This window comes from Mugil cephalus, chromosome 20 (assembly GCF_022458985.1).
Source record: "Mugil cephalus isolate CIBA_MC_2020 chromosome 20, CIBA_Mcephalus_1.1, whole genome shotgun sequence".
Classification (NCBI taxonomy): Eukaryota; Metazoa; Chordata; class Actinopteri; order Mugiliformes; family Mugilidae; genus Mugil; species Mugil cephalus.
Window position 1 is genome coordinate 12,081,717 of NC_061789.1, and position 20,708 is coordinate 12,102,424.

General features: G+C 42.0%; 3 protein-coding genes across 5 annotated transcripts; all 3 read left to right on the plus strand.

Annotated features, from left to right (window-relative positions):
- The first annotated feature begins 315 nt into the window (after nucleotides 1–315).
- Nucleotides 316–3,306, plus strand: LOC124998075 (leucine-rich repeat-containing protein 3B-like). 2 transcript variants are annotated; one of them, XM_047572264.1, is made up of 6 exons: nucleotides 316–678; nucleotides 1,450–1,738; nucleotides 2,036–2,161; nucleotides 2,230–2,394; nucleotides 2,477–2,555; nucleotides 2,652–3,306. In XM_047572264.1, exons 2-6 carry the CDS (start codon nucleotides 1,484–1,486, stop codon nucleotides 2,879–2,881), a joined length of 855 nt encoding a protein of 284 aa, XP_047428220.1. In that variant the 5' UTR covers nucleotides 316–678; nucleotides 1,450–1,483; the 3' UTR covers nucleotides 2,882–3,306. The 2 variants fall into 2 exon arrangements, with proteins under 2 accessions (XP_047428220.1, XP_047428221.1); XM_047572265.1 differs by lacking the exon at nucleotides 316–678 and adding an exon at nucleotides 1,094–1,283 and having other exon boundaries at nucleotides 1,453–1,738.
- Nucleotides 3,307–4,123: 817 nt separating this feature from the next.
- On the plus strand, nucleotides 4,124–9,884 carry psmd3 (proteasome 26S subunit, non-ATPase 3). 2 transcript variants are annotated; one of them, XM_047572616.1, is made up of 13 exons: nucleotides 4,124–4,218; nucleotides 4,305–4,481; nucleotides 5,355–5,545; nucleotides 5,845–5,985; nucleotides 6,153–6,289; nucleotides 6,398–6,588; nucleotides 7,065–7,168; nucleotides 7,289–7,403; nucleotides 7,487–7,606; nucleotides 7,753–7,856; nucleotides 7,942–8,097; nucleotides 8,281–8,331; nucleotides 9,624–9,884. In XM_047572616.1, the coding sequence occupies exons 2-13, from the start codon at nucleotides 4,310–4,312 to the stop codon at nucleotides 9,699–9,701; spliced, it is 1,560 nt and encodes a 519-aa protein (XP_047428572.1). In that variant the 5' UTR covers nucleotides 4,124–4,218; nucleotides 4,305–4,309; the 3' UTR covers nucleotides 9,702–9,884. The 2 variants fall into 2 exon arrangements, with proteins under 2 accessions (XP_047428572.1, XP_047428571.1); XM_047572615.1 differs by lacking the exon at nucleotides 4,124–4,218 and having other exon boundaries at nucleotides 4,225–4,481.
- Nucleotides 9,885–15,177: 5,293 nt separating this feature from the next.
- Nucleotides 15,178–18,844, plus strand: LOC124998091 (granulocyte colony-stimulating factor-like). The gene is made up of 5 exons (XM_047572281.1): nucleotides 15,178–15,434; nucleotides 16,280–16,452; nucleotides 16,539–16,643; nucleotides 17,261–17,392; nucleotides 17,483–18,844. Exons 1-5 carry the CDS (start codon nucleotides 15,419–15,421, stop codon nucleotides 17,654–17,656), a joined length of 600 nt encoding a protein of 199 aa, XP_047428237.1. The 5' UTR covers nucleotides 15,178–15,418; the 3' UTR covers nucleotides 17,657–18,844.
- Nucleotides 18,845–20,708: the final 1,864 nt, after the last annotated feature.

The window sequence follows — 20,708 nt, forward strand, 5'->3', positions numbered from 1 at the left end:
TAATTTATTTCAACGACCAACCTAATATTTTTTTCTATAATAAATTATAATAATTATGAATAATAACGTTGTAGTTTCATATTAAAAAGCTAGAATGTTTCTCGTTTTAAATGCTAATTGCATTATTTTATTGCATAATACATTTACTTATAAGTAGTAGTAGTTATTATTTTCTATTTTTATAGTAAAATGCACATACTATAATACTTATTTTTGTTATATGTGTCATGTGTTACAAAGTAAAATTTTTTTAGAAATAGTTTTTATCGGTAATTTTCGTGTATTTTATTCATGAAGAATGTGTTTCAAGAATAATAATGAAACTGTTATAAAGTGTAATATCTACGTATATCTTCATTTATTGTTCAGTGTTGTTTTACAAGTTGTTTCCACTAAAGGGCGCTGTTGGTGCTCTGGTCAGATATTTATCACCTCAACAGCATCACCCTTATTTTTCTTATTTATTTCTTTTATCAAAGCAGCATGTCAGCCATCTTCTGTTCAAAGTAACACCATCGAATTTAATTTGTCATTTATTAAAAAGAATTCATGCAGACTAAAGACTGAGATTATTTACTGTATGTATGTATTATGACAGTACGTCACAGAGTCATCTGTTCCTCCTCCTTCTGTCAGCCTGACAGTTTCTTTTTCTTCTCTGTTCAGGAGCACCAACCGGTGAGTACAGATCATCTCTTCTTTTTTCCCTATTAATGGTTTTATGTTTCTGTGGAGGTGAAACAAGAAGGTGAGAGCGATCTGATGGGTCATCATTTAATAACACTGCTCTGTATTTGTCTGGTTGTTTTTAGTTTGTGAGGAAATGCAGAAAAAACAAACAAACAAAAAGAATAAATGGCATAACTGTATACGTGTGGCAGCGAATATAATCATATAAACCATAGCAACCCAACAAAAAAGAAATAATCAAACACTGATCAAATAATATCGGATCTATAATACAGGCATCACATGTCGAACCTAAAACTCCCAAAATACTGCAGTTATCACGTGAAGAAGAACAAGAGTTTCAAAGTACCTGGTATTTCTACTCAAAGCAAATATAGTTTATCTGAGAAATAATCTTTACTTTTCTTCAGCATCTGATCAACAGTAAATCTGCAGTTTTTAATCTCTGCTTTAGGATTAATCTAGTTCTCATCTTAATCTGTCCTCTCATCTTCATCCTCTTCGTCATCACCGTCCTTTTGTTCTTATCCTGTCACTATCTCTCTCTGCTGTAATCTGGTCTGTCTTTGTTTTTCTTCTTTCCACTGATTTCAGTGAGTTTATTTTTATGTTCTCACAAGACTCCAGTGGTTTTAACAAAGATTCTCTTTTTCTTTTTAAAAAAAATTATTTTGCTATTTCTCCCGATGTCTCACACTATGTCAGATATTTTAGAATATCCCTCTATAACCGCTTTTTCTTTGTGATTATTGACACCAGCAGCTGAACATGTGACCGTGTCAACGTTCGCGTCATGTCCCACGCTGAGAATCTGCCTCTGGCTTCTTCTTCTTCTTCTTCTGTGGTGGACGTCTCACCACAGCGGATGCTCTTCTTCCTCCTTCTTCTTCTGATCGTCCGCACCCCGTGTCCCGTGGTGACAGCATCGCCCCCGACAATGGCTCTGTGGCGCCATGGCAACAGAGTGTCCATCATCAACATCTGCCAACATCTGGAGACGGTGGATGGAGGACTGACGGTCCGCTGCAGTGGGCTCAGACTGAAGCAGGTGCATGTGTGTGATGATAATGAGACACATGGTAGTGTTTCCTAACAGGGACTTTCAGTCTATCAATGTTCTTGAGGACTGGAGGTAGCATTTAACTTATTATTGTCAGGTCAGTGTTTGGTCTTTAGGTTAAAAGGCCAGTGTGATACTTCAGAGCGGAAAACCACAGCGTGTGATTAGCCTAGGTTAGCATAAGTATGGAAAGCAGGGATGTTGGAGTCCTCACAAAAGCAGGCACAGCACTGACCGCGTATTAGTGTCTCAATGGACCTGCTCAGGTGTGTTTTTTGTGTGCAGGTTCCTCTCGGGCTTTCTAATCGCACCACTCGTCTGTTTCTGAATAAGAACCTGCTCACCTCTCTGCCGGCTGACTCTTTCTATGATCTGTTCCTCCTCGATGAGCTGGACCTGTCATACAACCAGGTACGGAACAAACACTCAGAGTCCAGGCACTCGTTCAGAGTTGGTTCATTCGTCTCTGTCTCTCTCAGCTGTCCTCCCTGGAAGCTGGTTGCTTCAGCGGGTTGGAGTCATCTCTCAGCTTCCTGGACCTCTCATCCAATCGTCTGTCCACGTTGGACCCGGCGGTCCTCGGCGGGCTTCAGGTTCATGCCAACCTCACACACAACCCTTGGCATTGCGACTGCAGGATGCAGGCAAGTCACACCTGTGCAGGTGTGATGATATCAGTGTTGATTTGTGGTTGGTGTTTGTTAGTGATTTCCTGTCTGTGTTCAGCTGTCAGTGCCGCAGCTGGTCGTAGACTCGTCGTCTCTGGCTGAAATTGTCTGTCAAACCTCCGACATCTCGAACCCTGGTAGGCTTTCAGAAGTGACTGAGACGCAACAAAGTTTTGTCTGATTTCTATGCTTTTACATCCTTTTGTCGTCACTCTCTCTGTGTTGTGCTGCAGGAGCTGTTGGGATTCCATTGGTCTTACTGGTGGAGGACTGGGATCTGTGTCTTTCTGTGAGGAGAACCACGGACATATTGACGCTGACCACCATGTTGCTCTGGTTTTTGATGCTCATTTGTTACTTCGTCTATTACATCCGTCAGAACAAGCTGTTCGCCCGGCAGCACTGGGATTACCTGAAATTCTTGGAAAACCGTGTTCCTTTTCCCGACTTTACACCTGCATGAAAGACTCCTTGAAGACCTATTAGATTCCTGCAATCTTTCCAAGGACCTATAGTGCTTCTCCAGAACTTTGACAAAGTCCCCCTGGGATCCTCATCAATAATCTTTTCATTTTAGCCACAGAAACCTCAAACTGTCTCAATGAATTAATGCTTCCTCAAAGTTTCCTAAAGCACCGTCCACTAATGAAGAAAACCTCTTGTCATCCATCTCTTTCTCTTTCCAGGCTCTGGTTGCCTTGGTAACCCGTCTTGTCCATATATGGCTGAGTGAAATGTGAAGACACCTCACTTTCTCTTCCTGCGTGGATGAACCCTGATGGCATCCTCAGCAAGCTGCTTCTCCATCCTGTTTCTGTCCTCAGTTTATCTGTATTCAGGTCATTGTTCAACTTGTTTTCATTCTCAATAAAGTCTACCCCTGCTGTCTGTCTGACTCCATCTGTCAAATAAAACTCTCTGTAGTTGATTGGGGGGTTCTTACTGATCTCTACTGAACTAACATATTACACACTGAGACAATTAAACAATGAGATTAGCCGGCATGTTTCTACCGCAGTTAAGAGCAGACAAACACTAACTCTACAGACCACCTTTACGTGTTTGTGTTGAAGTGTGGGCGACCAAAGCTTCTCCTGCACTCTTGGAAAATCAAAAGGTTCTGTTGGGGTTGGTTGCAATCTGCTGCCTCTCCACTAGATGACGTGTCCACATCTTTTTGTGCTGAATAAATTGCCACAGAAACATGATGAACAGCTTCAAATGAGTAAAGTACTTTGTGAAAGTGTAAAGTTGTAAAGTGTTTAATCCATAATGGAGGACGTGACAACTTTCAGTTCTGTATAGTCCAACAACATAATGATTTAATCCAAAGACTTGCTCCTTAGGTTGATTGGTGATTGTTTGTCTCTCTTTTAGACTGGCGACCTGTCCAGGGTGTACCCCGCCTCTCGCCCGATGACAGCTGTGATAGAGATAGTCAGCAACCCCCGCGATCCTAGTGAGGATAAGCGGTTGTGAGATTTAACCCAAAATGCCTTAGTTTATTTACTAATACATTAAACGTGAACAGAAAAAAAACAAAAACAAATAGAAACATTAAAATATCGATTATACTTATGGCAGTATTAGAACACAATCTTACACATTGCACAATACACTTAATAAATCAATAAATGAACATAATTCGTCTCTTCTGCGGAGAGGCAAAGATCGATCGATCTGTTATCTACTATCTGAGTCTGCGCTCTTGTTTCCGCCATCATTTGCTTCTGTCTGTAGGTTCCCACAATCCTCTGCGCTCCAAAATAGTTGCCAGTCATTGTGCGGATCAAAAGTAAAGTGAGTGGACGTGACTCTGCAGATTAAACTCCATCATTGACCTACCGGAGCTCGTATTCCCTCACTGTTTGCCGTTTGTCTTCCAGACAACATGAAGGAGACATCGTCCAAGCGGCGGGAGAAAGCGGGAGGCCGGGACAAGGACTCCAAAGCCGAGAAGGCGAAGGAGCCTGGGCCGGAGCCGCAGGACGTGGAGATGCCGGAGGAGGAAGCGGCTAACGCGGTTAAGCAGCCCAAAGAGCTGGACAGCCTGACCCTGGACGGTAAAACCGGGATTTAATGTGACAGTTGAAGCATCCGGCAGAGCAGCAGGTTTGCTGTCGCTGCCGTAGAAATAAAAAAACAACTCAACGGCAGTTAGCTTGTTAGCATGAGCGGCTAACTGAAGCTACGAAGCTGGAAAAACTGTCATAATATAAATACAGGAAAAGCAGATATGTCCGTTTTTTTTTAAATACTGAAGATACGTTTTGGTCTGTTATATAGCAGGTCAACAAAACAGGCAAACAAACATTAAGAGCTCTTGATGCTGCCTTAAAAACAGCTCAGGTTTATCCTTGTAGTGAAGCCAAGGTGTGTTTATCTTTCTTACACTGAGCATTAAACTAATGTCTGTCAAACTGTTAAACTCAGTCTGCCTTCATCTTCTGCGAAACACCTCACAACAGATCCACAGTTCACACCTGGTGAAAACTATGACACGGGAGTTTAAACAGCTGATGTTTTTAAATGGTGCCACGAAACCATTTATTATTACAAAGAGTATATTCAGAAACTAAATGTCTGTTTGATTCACCTAAAGAGTAACATTTATTTGATTGGTAAAGGTATCATTTACAGAGTAATTGGTCAAAATGTTGCCTTTATGTTCCAGAGACCACAGATGTATGATTAGCTTCCACCATTTGTTTTTAAATGTAGATAAACGCCCTCCTATGTTTATGTTTGTCATCAACCAGCAATTAAAATAGTTAATATGAACGTCATTGTTATCAACACACTGAAGCAAGCGACCATTTGAGAAGCAATCCTGAGTATAAAATCCATAAAGTTATGAGTGAACCTCTGTGTGATGGAACTGCTGTTGATTTCTGAGGTTTGTTCTGTCGTTGTCCTGCGATCGTCCCCGTCCTCAGACATTAAGGAGCATGTGAAGCAGATAGAGAAGGCGGTGTCGGGGAAGGAGCCTCGGTTCGTCCTCCGAGCTCTGCGAGCGTTGCCGTCCACCAGCCGCCGCCTCAACACCAACGTGCTTCACAAAGCCATCTGTGGCTTCTTCACCAACAACGCCACCACCCGAGAGTTCCTGCTCGGCTTCCTGGAGGAGGTGATGCACCGATCAGCTGCGCTGTTAATTAGTGTTGAGTTATCAATTACGAGATTTAGGAAATAATTTATACTAATGGTGTTTGCAAATATACGCTTCTACACTTTCATTCAACTCGTGTGAAACTGAATAATAAACAGGAGGTGAAGTAAATATTCAGTCTGATAAAAACATAAATGCTGGAAATGAAGTAAAAAAGCTCAATGTTTCAGCAATGTCTGACTTATGTTATAAATAAAGTTGCACGGGTTCCTGACCTGACCGTCAGTATTGATGTATGTCTTCCATCTCTCTCTTAGCCAATGGAGATGGCGGACGGAGACGTCCAGTTTCGCCCGAGGACGGGGAAAGCGGCGGCGGCTCCTCTGCTGCCGGAGGTGGAAGCTTACCTGCAGCTGCTGCTGGTGGTTCACCTGACCAACAACAAGAGATACACCGAGGTCTGTTCAGTGTCTTGAAATTATTGGAAGTCTGATTTATGAATGAAAACACATCTGGTCTGGCTGAGAATGGACCTGACAGTTCATATGAACACGCACGCAAAAAGCTTCTGGACTCTCTGAAGCTTGGAGGGAGGCTGACCTGATGTATGATGTTGTTGTTTCAGGCTCAGAAAGTGTCGGATGATCTGCTGCAGAAGATCGGCTCGAAGAACCGCAGAGCTCTGGATCTCGTCGCAGCTAAATGTTACTATTACCACGCCAGAGTGTATGAGTTCCTGAACCAGTTTGACACTATCCGCAGGTACTCACACTCACACACACACACACACACACACACGCGCGTCTGTTTACACACACTCGCTCACTGGCTGAAGCTGAAGCCTTGATTGGACGTGATGCTCGGTTTCAGTTTCCTCCACACTCGCCTGCGGACGGCGACTCTGCGTCACGACGCCGACGGTCAGGCCGTGCTGCTGAACCTTCTGCTGAGGAACTACCTGCACTTCAACCTGTACGACCAGGCCGAGAAGCTGGTGTCCAAGTCCGTGTTTCCCGAACTGGCCAACAACAACGAGTGGGCCAGGTACCTCTACTACACAGGTGAGACATGGCCTCGCTGTGGCTCTCGTGGCAGATTTCCACAGAGCCCCCGACACTCTAGTCAGCTGTGTTGACTTTATGTGTCTTACTACGGACTAAGCGGCTCATGTTGGAGTCGGAGCTGATAAATGTTAATGTGTAGATACATAAAGGGGAGTTAAATATCCAGCTGTGGAGTAAATGTGGTTAAGAAGCGTATCAATGCCCGCGTTGACTGATCCTAGCAATTATATCGTATTCCAATTTTTATTTTAGCGTTTTTGAAATCTGACAGTGTATTTACTTCCTGTCAGAGTGCTGTATATTCTTGTATGTTTTGTACATTCTTTCAAATTTGATACTGATACATTTCATACATAATTCTGCACGACAGTGACAAGTTAATTTCCCATACGTGGGATAAATAAACGTTTGTAGCATCATAGTGTTATAAATCTCACTTCCTGTTTACCTGTGTGTCACGTGACCTCCTTCAGGTCGTATCAAGGCCATCCAGTTGGAGTATTCTGAGGCTCGCAGGACTCTGACCAACGCTCTGAGGAAAGCTCCACAACACACTGCTGTGGGCTTCAAACAGACGGTTTGTACACCCAACACGGATGTTGACACACAGACATGTGCCGCACAGTGACACACGGTGGGGGTGAGATCAGGTAACCTCATGTGACTGAAGTATGTGTATGTGTGTGTGTGTCTTCAGGTTCACAAGCTGCTGATCGTGGTGGAGTTGTTGTTGGGAGAGATTCCTGACAGACTTCAGTTCAGACAGCCGTCACTTAAACGCTCCCTGATGCCGTACTTCCTGCTCACACAAGGTCAGTGCCGTCATGCTCGCCCACACTGGTCCGCCGTCATAATGAACTTAACAGACTGAGTGTGTGCGTGTGTGTGTGTTCAGCCGTGAGGACGGGTAACCTGGCCAAGTTCAACCAGGTGTTGGAGCAGTTCGGAGAAAAGTTTCAGACCGACGGGACGTACACGCTCATCATCCGCCTCAGACACAATGTCATCAAGACCGGTGAGCCAATCACGCGCCACTTCACCTCTGACATCATGTTTTAGATCATAAGTCTGATTGCATCTGACCGAGAGGCACAAATGATCTTTGTCAGTAGAGTAGAGTCCACCTCCTTTAAGTTAAACTGTATGTCTGTGTGTTTTCAGGTGTGCGTATGATCAGCCTGTCGTACTCTCGTATCTCTCTGGCCGACATCGCCCTGAAGCTGCAGCTCGACAGTCCAGAGGACGCGGAGTTCATCGTTGCTAAGGTAACCAAGAAACTCTTTATCAAGCGTAGAGCAATTAATATGCAGACGAAACGGCCACTTCTCTGAACGTGCGCGTTTCCTGCAGGCCATCCGTGACGGCGTGATCGAGGCCAGCATCAACCACGAGAAGGGCTTCGTCCAATCAAAGGAGACCATGGACATCTACGGGACCAGAGAGCCCCAGCTGGCCTTCCACCAGAGAATCTCCTTCTGCCTGGACATCCACAACATGTCTGTGAAGGTGAGACCACGGGATTCACTTGGCTGCTCGTCACTGCTGCTAAAATGAACTGGTTTAAAAATAAATAAATAAAAAAAATCCAGAAGGAATGGTTTGTGTCACTGCTGACACTTAAAGTAAATCAGAATGATTGGTTACAGCTGTATTGACACAGAATAAACACTGACTGTCTGTCTCTTGCAGGCCATGAGGTTTCCACCTAAAGCTTACAACAAGGACCTGGAGTCAGCAGAGGTAACACACACACACACACACCAACCCATGTTTCTATCTTTGTGAGCCCCTTACACATACATCAGTACATGTAATTTCTCAGGACTGCCTCACATGTTGGCATGTAACTGACACTAAACCATCTGGGTATCTGTAGAGTCTTCTCTTCTTATACCTACACGACAAATAAGCAGTATACGTTGATGTACAGAAGGCTTTAAACGAGGAACATTTCACATTGAGAGAGCTCATGCTGAACTTGCGAAGAACTTGTGAAGTAACCTGTGAACAAAAAATACAAAGTAAAACCAAGAAAATGACAACAATGAAATACTCCTGTAGGTTAATGGGAGAACCTGTTCGGATCCATATGTACATTATATTAACTATATAAAGTGACAGAAAAATATATTAGACGTGTATTTTAGCGTTTTATTTTGGCCCAAGTCCCATCCACTAACAATAGGGGGGTTGTAGCTTATGACCTAAACTGCAGCCAGTCACCAGGGGGAGCTCTACTTGCTTTGGCTTCACTTTTGAGGAGCTATTCCACCATCCTTCTTTATACAGTCTGAGTTTTTTTATTTTTTATTTGAGAAAGCAGATTTACAGGTGTGCGTTGATCCGAGTGTGGTGAGCACATTCAAGACCTTGGACACGAGTAAAAAAAAAAAAAATAATGGAAGTGATGAAAGATGAAAGATTGACCGAAAAGTCTCACAAATATGAAGCCTAAAATGTCGCAGTTGCCCCCTAGTGGCAGTACAGGTACAGTACAGTGTGTTAACACTGACATATGCTAAAAAAAAAATACATACATTTTGAAAGAAAAATTAATATATCATTAATTTATTATTTCGGAGGCAATATTTATTGTATTTTACAAGAGCATCTGGCCCTCACAGTGTGTCAAGGAAAACTGGCCATTGGACAAATGGCTGGTGTAAACGTTGAGCTGTCATATCATTGACGGACCAGGAGGTGGCAGCAGTGCCATATCTTATCATTATCTTCAAATGAACAAAAAAAGAACAGAACTCTTGGATAAAGCTTCGTTTCTGGTCATTTGTAAATCACAGCTATCTCTGTCATAATAATAAACTACATTTCTTCTCTGCACATGCTCAGTAGGACTTTGATGTTTAAATGCAGACGTAGTTCAGTCTTCCCTGTGTGAGGTCAGGTTTGATCAGTGAACAGCTGCTTGTAATGCTGTCACTCGGTCATCTTGATTGTGTTTATTAACTCTTTTATTGCTTTTTTTGAAGTTAATTCTAAAATTTGAATCTGTTTTCTCTGTGTGGTGCGTTCAGGAGCGTCGGGAGCGCGAGCAGCAGGATCTAGAGTTCGCTAAAGAAATGGCCGAAGATGACGACGACAGCTTCCCATGAGCCTCTCCGCTGACTTCCTGTGCAGACAGGAAGTGGTTGTGCGTGTTTGTAGACCAGTTATTCCCCACAATTACCCCCCTCCTCTTTTTGTTTCTCCTGCTGTGATCTTGCAGCTCTGAACGTCACTCTGCTGCTGTTTGTTGTTTCTCTCTGAGATAAATAAATTCTCTGCCTTTGTTTAAACGGTTTTGTGTTTGTTTGTGTTTTGTTTTAATTAAATTAACAAGAAAACACATTGAAAAGGAAAGAGTAAACCAAGAGAAAAGTCATGAATATTAATAAAAAAATGGTCAGTAGAAATGAAACTAACTATTAATGAGTCAGATTGATCAGTTTTCCCTTTAATTGATCAGTTTTCTTTTTAAAATGTCCTACGCTTGGAAGCAGATAGCTGTTAGCTTCATCAGTACGTGAATGGTCAGGATACTGAAAATGTCATAAAAATAACAGATGTATGATTCTTTGAGCTCTGCTGCTTCCCGGTGAAGTTATAATGGGGAGCTCTCTGAGGCAAATGCTGCCCCTGGTGGTGCCACAACCCAACTTCTATCAGCAGCCATCCATTAAGATCTGAGAAGTTTTGCCCTATCGTCATATTGTTATATATACCATTTAAATATGAGACATTCTCCTGTTACAAAAAAATTATTTATCTTAAATAAATGTTGGTATTTTTAAATATCTTAAATATCTGTGTTTTAGTAACATAAACCATTTAATATAAAAGTTCATGTCATTGTGAATGTGCTACCGTAATAGTAAAGGACATCGGTGTGTAGGTAAGTGTCTAAAGCAACCATGCAGCATATTTTAAAATAAAAAAAATCACAGGAATTTACTGTAATTCATTGAAGGGTGTTATTATTGTGTAATAATGGGAAGTTGATTACAGTAGACATACTGTAAATTCACAGTAAAGTGCTGGCAACTCTGCTTCTATTAGTTTACTGTTAATTTACAGGACAGTATGTTACAGTGCAGGTTCACGTAATCAAACTGCTGCTGATTTATTCATACACTACGTTGCCAAATGTATTCACTCACCCATCAAGATAACCAAATTCAGGTGTTCCAATCACTTCCATGGGCACGGGTGTATAAAATATATTCATGCAGACTGCTTCTACAAACATTTGTGAAATGATGGGTCACTCTCAGAAGCTCAGTTCAATCCAGCGTAGTATCGTGATTAATAGGATGCGTCCTGTGCTACAAGTCCAATCATGAAATTTCGTCTCTACTAAATATTCCACAGTCAACTGTGAGTGGTTTTACAACAATGTGGAAGTGTTTCGGAATGACAGCGACTCAGCCATGAAGTGTCAAGACACGTAAAATGACAGACGTCACCAACTTTCTGCAGAGTCATGGCTGCAGACCTCCAAGCTTCATGCGGCCTTCAGATTAGCTCAGCGCAGAGAGCTTCATGGAGTCATTTGGACAATCCCGTGATCCCAACTTTGTGGGAACAGTTTGGGGATGTTCCATCTCCTTCCTGTGACATCATGACAGTGAACCAGTGCACACAGTAAGGTCCATAAAGACATGGATGAGCAAGTTTTATGTGACCTGCACAGGGTCCTGACCTCAACCTGATAGAACACCATTGAGATGAATTAGATGAAGACTGCGAGCCAGACCTTCTTGGCCAGCAAGGACGGACGCTGATCAAAGCCGTTCACTTTCTCACGCTAACTGCCTCAGAATAGCGGCAACTACTCACTCATCGGTGAACGAGCGGGAGTTACACAACAACTGAATGTCACTGAATGCCACACCACACTGAACTCCCACAGTGCATTGCAGTACATTTACTAGTTGCTGTCGAGTATTTAATTCAAATGCATTTTTATTTTAGTGTGTTTGAATTTGAAATTTGAATTGATGATGATCTTGTAACATTAAAATAAAATGTATTTCATTTTTTGTCGCTCAAAATATACGTCACAACTGCCGACATGCGACACCCGCCGGCAGGTCCAGCCCGCTATTAATTGAATTTTTCTACCCCAGGTAAGCTAACCGTGGATAAATCCCTGTTATGTATGCATAAATGCAATTTCGTTTTCTCTGTAGCTGTTGTTTCATTTCACAAATGCAACACACTATAGGCCTAGCATAGAGGTGAAAACGATATATGCAGTGTTATCTTCATTTTAGATGTCAAAGGGGTTTTGTGGCTCCCAGTGTTTTCTTTTCTGTGGGAAATGGCTCCAAATGGCTCATTGAGTGTTGAGGGTTGCCGACCCCTGTTCTGGAGGAGCAGTAAAAAAATCCCATAAGCAAATACTTACGTATATGTATACAACAGGACATCCAGGTGCTTACTTCAGGTCAGTCCAGTCAGCAGCCTGTTTCCCAGCAGCCTCGCTGGTCTGAGCTCGTCCAGCTGGAAATGCCTCATGAGCTGTGTGAGTCAGCAAACGAGCTGCAGCCTCGTCCATCCTGAGGCGATGTTAAGGCTCCGATAAGATTATTTACGGGAACTAACCAAGCCTCTCAAGTATCCTCTCAAAATTATAAGCAACAACCGCTGATCGGGCATAAAATTGCGAGCGCCTCAGGCTTGTTCCAGCGGATCCCACAGATACTTGATGAGTCTGCCGATATCAGCGAGTATCATAGTGGCGGGGGTGTCTGGTCTGGTCTAGATTAGTGATACATGTCTAAGTAACATCCACACAAACACCAGGTTCAGAAGTTTCAGAACATTGAATTGTTACAAGATGTTATTAACTCCCTCTCTCGAAACTAGGAGTTTATTGGAACTGTTAAATCAATCAAATTACATAAATAAATAAAGATAAAAGTTCAAGAGAGATGCTGTGATTTGCAGGAGCTTTAAAATCGGAAACTCCTTCCTTCTGCCTGAAGGAGGCCGCGCCTGTTCAGAGAGACGGTTTTCCTTCTTTGAGAAATCCTGTGAGAAACCGTGAGTCAGGATGAAGCTCGGCTGTTTTTACGCTTTACTTCCTGTTGTGATATTGATGTGCAAACACCTAAAACGATTCGTAGCGATGTTTAGGGGTTAATCCTCTGTAATAGGTGTTGCACAATGACGGTGATTTGTAGTCTGTCACTTCTTCCTGTTTGAGTCACTCGGATGTGGCGACGTCTAACTCAGTAATAAAAATATTATTGATATTAAATAATTTCATGGCTTCCTCCTGCATCACGTTTAATGATGAATGCTTCTTGGCCGAAGTGCAAGTCACAGGATTAACTTCAAAACACGGCGAGCCCTCACTTTTCTCACGAATTTGATGTTGCCACGTGACGTTACTATGAAATAAAAATCATTGGCAGCTGCTTTAACTCCGCGTCTCCCGTCATCTTGTTTCTGCGTGACTGTAGGGGGCGCTGCACGGTGTGAGACAACATGCACATGCACACCTAGGGTCGATTAAGAGTCGATTTAGAGTCACCAATCAGCATAACAAGCGTGTCTTTGGAGGTGGGAGGAAGCCCCCGAGCACCCGGAGGAAACCCACCCAGAAAGGCCCGAGCTGGACTCGAACCCGGACCTTCTCGCTGGGAGGCATCGGCGCTTACCATCCTTCGGCTGTGATCAAAGTTTCTTCAAATATCATTTGCGTTGTCGGATTGTTGTGAAATCATTCTGACGCGTGTGTATTATAATGATTGCTCACCTCCTTGCTTCATTTCTTCTTTTTAAGAAATCCTGGGAAGCAGAACAGTGAGTAGAGGGAAAAAAAAAACCCAAACGCACTGCGTCATCATTGCCTTAAGTGGAATAATACCTGATATTTGGTAACCAGTAGGCTCGATTCTCTGACTGTAATTTAGTGTAATATTCTGAGTGATGAGGTCTCCCCTGCTCAGATCTGCTCAGAACGATTCGTTTGATGACAAGGGCGATCGGTTAGTTGCAGTTATTCACGAGTGATGCTGCAGCATTTTGGTTTTCAGACTTTTCTGTCGGTGCATTTAAAGTCTCTCTCCCTGCTATCTGAGGAACAGGAAGCGATGAGGAAGGGGAAGAAGGAACACAGCTTCCTTTCTGCGGATGATGGAAGATTGGAAAACGAACTCAAAAGAAAGTTGAAACCAATCAGTAATAATAAAAACAGTTTGCTTGGATGTGGCTGCATGTTTCCAGTCACCTCTACAGCTGCGGAGGCGAACTCCAGTCATGTTTCATACTCATAAATGGCATTTATAGTTATTAATATAATACACAGGTCTCAAACCATACATGCATTTATTTATTTATTATTATTATTTTTTTTTTTTGCACAATTAAATAGCCTACACATGTAATTATGCACAATTTCTCAAAGTTTCTAATCTATGTTAGTACATGCATTGGCGGTTTTACACAGGGGCCAGTTAGGGGCCCCTATTGTGGTCCCGGTGCTAAACGAATAATAGATTTATTAATTTCTTACGGCAACATGCGCTGGCTCGGAGATCGGAACTAACGCGACTCTATACAGACTCCTTGAAGTGTTACACACTTCTGAAAGACCAGCAGCGTGAATTTGTAACTTTGGATATGAAAGCAAACAGCCAGCAGCGCTGCATGGACTACTGCAAAGTAGTAACATTTCGTAACATCAGGGACGAAATAACGTCACATATTCCTGTTTTACAGTTTGTGCACTACAGTGATAAAAATCTGTTTTTATTGCGCTTAATCACGGGTTGGTCTTGCTATGTTTGTGAATAAGTAAAGCTATTGAAGTCAGTAAAGTAAACGTGATATCGTGCTTGGGAAATGTTTAATGAAAAACTCCAACGGCCTTCTGAGATGTAGATGCTACAATCCTCTCCCCTTTTCTTTTTAGGAGGCTATGGTCATGAAACGGAGCAAGAAGGACATTATGTCCTTTTTTTTTATTTTTTATTTCTATTTTTCCTCTTGACTGTACATAAAGAGTGAGATGATGAGTGTGATTTAGATAAAGGTGGTGTGATTGTACATTCAAGTCTCATGCTGTGAAGAAGAACTCTGCGTAGCTAAATGTTTAGATTAAAAAAAAGTGGCATTGTGCAGATAAAAGTGTTATTTTGTGCAGAAAGAGAGATCTTATGTCATGTAAAAGACTAACGTGGTTTCAAGGTTTATTGAGCACATTTTATTTTATGTTTATTGAGACAAAGAATGTTGTATTCATATTTAATGTATTTTGTTTTGGTTTTAATCAACTAAACTAAATATTTTTAACGCTTAAATATTGCCCTGTTTTCACCTTATATGTGCCCCCCTGAAAAAAAAATAAAAATAAAATAAAAAATAAATAAATAAAAAAAACCGGCCCCCCGGTATTTTTAGTGTAGAACCGCCACTGCGTACATGGAAGAGTGTTGGCAAAATGTGGAATTCGTCTTGGTTTAATATTTACAACAAGAACAATCCTGGGCTGACACCTCCAAAATCCTCAATATGTCACAAAACATGTGTATAAAACATATTTTCCCAGTGCAGGTACGCCATAGAAACATACCGCTGTCATGCCCATGCCGACCCTACCCAAATCTGCACTCCTCACACACGCACCCTGCTCTTGTTGCGTGGCGTGATTCAACAGGTTTTTAGGAAGCTTCGTCATTTCGGGATTTATCCGGAAAATCCCGCGGCAGAGCAGATCGCATAAAAAGTCCGAACGTTTGCAAATGGAAGCTGAACGAAAACCTTCGGATCTCCTCGGAGTACAACTACTGACACGCGGAGACACACAACCGCCCTGACTGACATGGACGCCCCGATAGGTAGGTTCACACCTGGAGCTCCGCCGCAACCAGGGGCTGCTCAAATCAGCAGAAGCGTGCATGGGAACAGGTCCGGAGTGACTTTAAGACTGAACCGGAATCAGGCATCAAAAGTTCATTCTAAAGTTCTATTTGAAGCTCCGCACATATTAAATATACGGGAGCTATAGGTCTATTCTGCTAACTGCGTATGTGTGTGTGAAGCTGTTGCCAAAATCCGCTGACTAAGGATAAACAGAGGCTCTGCCATACCTTTGCGTTGACAGCTGTCCGGAGATGCTGCACACCTGTACACATGTGTGACAGGTGTGATGGATCCTTGCGCTGGAGGCTTTATAAGTATTTACATAAAATGATTAGATTCATCGATCAGGCTACTGATAACAATGCAACGTGCACCTGTTTAACATCCAGATGTTAGCATTTAGCTGCACTTTAGCTGAGCATCCTGTTTGGTGTGACTTGAAGAAGTACTGTGAAATCGGATTATGTCTCTTTACAGACATTAGATGCCTTTTTGCAATGTGAAGTTATTTATTTCCCTTAGAACGATAACTATTTTAACTATTTTTGCTTTTCCTGTTTTTTTTTTGTTTTTTTTGTTTTTGTTTTTTAACTTATCACATCCTTGTCCAAGTAACAGTAATGATACTTGGTTGCTGAAAATCTGGAGACTAATGATTCTATTAACATTCACTAAATTGTTTCCCAGTGTTTAAATAATCAGTTATTTACCCATTACTCAGAGCACAGTTTATGTTTTCGCCATGTTAAATGTTGAATAGTATTTCGTGGCGCTATTGACCCTCCATACAGGAACTGATCACATCTTTTTCTTCCTCCAGTTATTGCCATCCTGCACTGCTTCCTGTTTGCATCTTTGGTCCGATCAGCTCCTGTTAGCTCGCTGACCAACTGCCCGCCGGCATTCAGAGAGGCGGCGGAACAAGCGAAGACGCTGGTGGAGAAAATCTTACAAGACATCCCAGCTGTGCACAGGGCCACCGTCAACTCGGAGGTAAACCCACATCCGGTTCCTGCTATGCCGAGCTATCCTACTGGCTTCCTCTCCCAGGTTTAATGACGCTGTTCTGTCCTCCTCAGAGTATGAACCCCTCTAGTCCGACCACAAACCTGCAGGTGATGGCCACGTCGATGGGCATCCCCGCCTCCCCCGTCCTCAAACCGCTGTCTGAACGCTTCACACTGGTAAGCCTGGTCATCATAGGAAGTTCTTTCTGTTTTGAGGATCTTGAGGGTCTGGCAGGCCTTTGGGGGTGGTTCTTGTTACGTGTAAGGGGTTATTTACTAGGGTTTCACTGGGGTGGTTCTTGAGGATCATTGGAGTTACATTTGTTGGGAGTCCTCATTGGTTACATGGACAGTTAATTGGATTCTTGCAGATATTTTATGGTTTTCCCAGATTGGGTTGTTCCCAGATGGTTATTTGCACCATCGTCCTTGGGCCTTGAGGAAGAAGTGTTAAGATAATCAGTGTGGTGCATTAAGAGGTCCATCAGGGTGAATGAACCAGAATATTGGTTCTTGGGTTGTCTATGTCTGTGAAGGGCTCTTCAGGCTCTTTTAAAGTGGTTCTCTGTGTCCTTGAGAAGGTTTTTCGGTTCCTTCTAGAGGAAAATACTGAACCATAAGAGTTAGATGATAAGGGTCGATCAGTAGTTGGGGAAGTTCTCATGATGTCTAGGTGGTTCTTTGGGTTCTTTTGTTTTGATGGTGTTTTTCTGTGGTTCTTGAGTGAATGTGGCTGGTTGAGTCGGCACAATGTCATGACCTAATGTGACGCGTTTGCATGTCGCCCCCTGCAGGACTTGTGTGTGAGTCGTATGTTGGAGGGCAGTCAGCTGTACCACGGGCTCCTGGGAGATTTGTCCAAGAAGCTGAGCGGACTGGAAGACCTCAGAGTCGACCTGAGGGACCTGCAGACCCACATCAGCAAGGTAACAAACGCCTGACCTGACATCGGCTCCGTGCGGCCGCGGCTACGCGGTTGGCTGTTCTTCATCCTAATTGCACGCTGTGTGTTTCAGATGAAAGACGCGGCCCAGCTCGGCGGCGACGGTTCGGAGCAGAACCCCAGCCTGAATCTTCAAAGTAGCTTCGACGTCCAGGTGGCGGCTCACGTGACACTGACGCAGCTGCGCTCCTTCTGCCACGATCTGGTGCGCAGCCTGAGAGCCATCGCCAACTCCTCCAGGCCATAAGGCCAACCCCCGTCCATCGGGGGGGGCACGAGCCGGCGCTGCATTTGAGGACACATAGTAAACTGCTGCTGTTGCGAAGAACCACTTTGCGATCCAGAATAGTGCCAGTCTGTGTGTGTCGCAGCATGTCGGGCTGCCATCAGATAGACATCGGCTTTAGGGAACAATCATAAGGAATGTGAACAGAGCCAGAGGATGAATGTTTGTGAAGGAGCTCCTGCAGGTCCGGACCTGCTCAGCCGACACACTCCTCTTCTTCTTTCCGCCTTTAAAAAGACTTCTCCACCGCAGCATTTTAAAGTAGTGCACTGAGAAAAACCTCCCGAATAATGTGGAGGGGTTCCCTTTCTTATCAAGACACTGTCAGATCTGCAGATCTGCAGATCAGCTGAATCAGCGCACATAGTAATACTTTAATGTTTTTCTGGTCTGTAAGCAGGTTATTTATGCTTTTATTTATTTATATTTATTGTATTTATTGATCCCCTTTTTAATGGATGCGTATGTCTGAGGTCATCGGAATCTCGATCTGTGTTTACATAACTCAGGGCAGAGAGAGAGAGAGAGAGAGAGAGAGAGAGAGAGAGAGAGAGAGAGAGAGAGAGAGAGAGAGTCATTACAGGAAACTCCAGGGAGTGAAGTGAAATATCTGTTGAGTAAATACAGTCATGGAGCAATGTTGCTTCACAGCTTATGAATCAGAGAGCTTATCATGTTTACACATCACTATAACGAAATGTTTTTATATCTCGGGATAACATGACGTGTGTATTTGCTTTATTTAGGAATGGTACATTTATTTATCTATGTTGTGACATTATTTATAGCATAAAAATATTTATGGTTTGAATTTTCAGATTAAAATGACATGCATGTTTGTTTGTTCAGAACTTAACTATTTAAGTATGTCTATTGTGAAATGAAATATTTATGTATTGAAGTCTCAGATTAAAATGCAGGTTTTTTTTGATAAAAAATATATAATTTATGTATGTTTTAATATTTCACAATTTTGTATATGTATTTATAAAATCAAATATTTATATTTTATATTTTTCGGATAAAATCGTGTTTTTCTATTTCCAGACAAACTGTATTTATTTAATTTTAAAATGAATTGTACTTTTTTTTTATTTTGGAAGAAACTATTTGTTTTTATACTTCAGAATGAAATGCCAATAAAGCATAATTTTAATCATAACATTTTATTCTTGTTTTTAATCACAGGAGGAAACGAGTATTTAGACTTTCAGAAGTTACAGATGAACACTCCCTTCATGATCTGGAACAAGTTTTTCTGTTGTGCTCTGGCACCAGTCCGACCTCTCTCAGCAGCTTTTGAGCCGATTCAGCAAATCGAGTGGAGAAGGAGTCGGTGAGGGTCGTCGCCCTCATGCCAGAGCCAGCGTGAAAAGAGAAGCAGAAGTGATGAAAGTAGATTGGATTAGAGAAGTTTATTTCAAGCATGATCCACAAAATAACCACACGCAATATGTCGAGTACAGTTTAAAGGTCGAACAGAAGGTTCATTCACATCGCCTTGAACAAATAAAGAAAAGCTATGACACATCTTTATATTATGTGTTAATAACTCTGTTTTATGTGCCGTATTCTTATGTTATGTGAAATATCTGTAAAGTTAGACATATATTTCTTTTATTATTATTATTATTTTATTTTTTTTACCGTGCTGTGCCTGGACCTCAGTATTTGGTTAAAAAACCTCAAGCCTTGAACCTTGAAACTGTAGAGTAATCAATGAGCGTAATTCACAGGGTCCAGATCTGGTGGACAGTTTTTAGCTCTTTCTAGGCCACCCAACTGGCCGACTGGCCGACTGGCCTCCAAGCCAGTCAGAGCATAAACAAAACATGACAACGGGGAAAGTTTAAGATGGAAAATGGGAAAAAACTGAAGAAACGCGAGCGGATAGAGACTAGAGATTATAAATAACTTGAAGCTCATAGACACTTCTCCAGTGATTGAATGCAGAGGTGAAAACAAGCAAAACCACTGAAACAGCACAGGGGGGAAAAAATAAATAGAACAGTTCGTTCTTCTCTAAATCTTACTTTTATTTGATTTATACCACTGTTGACTGGTCAGTGTGTTAAAGAAGAGTAGTCAATAACACCAGTGTTATGTAAGAAAACAAACAAAACATTGCAGTTGTACTACACAAAACCAAACAAGCTTAATATTGAATGCAAAAGGCTAATAATAATAATGTATATTTATATATTTAGGCACTAGGCCGAGCGTAATATAGAACACATATAATAGGTAGGGGGTCTCTACTTAATCTTTCCATCAGTTTGGCCTGAAAAACATTGAAGACTCCTGCTTCAAACTATAACTGGTCCCTGGTCTGTGAGCTATTTTTCTAGTTTCCTCCACATCTTTAGCAGCTAGCTAACACCAAAATCAATGTTTTTACATTCAAAGTACCGATAGTCGATCTTCCTGTTTCCCCTTCTGCGTGATGAATAGCGACTACTGCCACCTGCTGGTATGGAGGATTATTTCCTCCTACAGGACTAATATGCCAGCTGCCAGTGGGCTGTAGTCTTTATGATGTGTTCAAGCACTTGATTTTGATTTGGTGTGTGCATACCTTCATTAAAGTATTGAAAACCTCTGGAACTCCTTGCAAATATGAGCCACTAACCCAGCCACAAATCAATATATATATATATATATTTTTAACTTATTAATTGATGCATTGTACCTTTAGTTGTGGTTGTAGTCCTTCTTATCTTGTCCCTATTAAAGTGCCTGTTGGTGAATAGCACCTGCAACAGATACATATCAAGGACACTGAAACATCTGCATCTAGTTTTATGTTTACTGTGCAAGAAATAATTAATAGACAACTGGACAGAACTCTTTATTCATTTTGTTATTGGGAAAGAAGACTATATGTCTGGTGTACTGGGGATTGAAATTAATAGGGGCTAAATGAAAAGCCCAACTTTAATTTTTTCTTTTTTTTTCTGTCACCACATTTTACCTTATATCCTGAAAAAAAAAAGAAAAAAGTAAACCTTGGGTT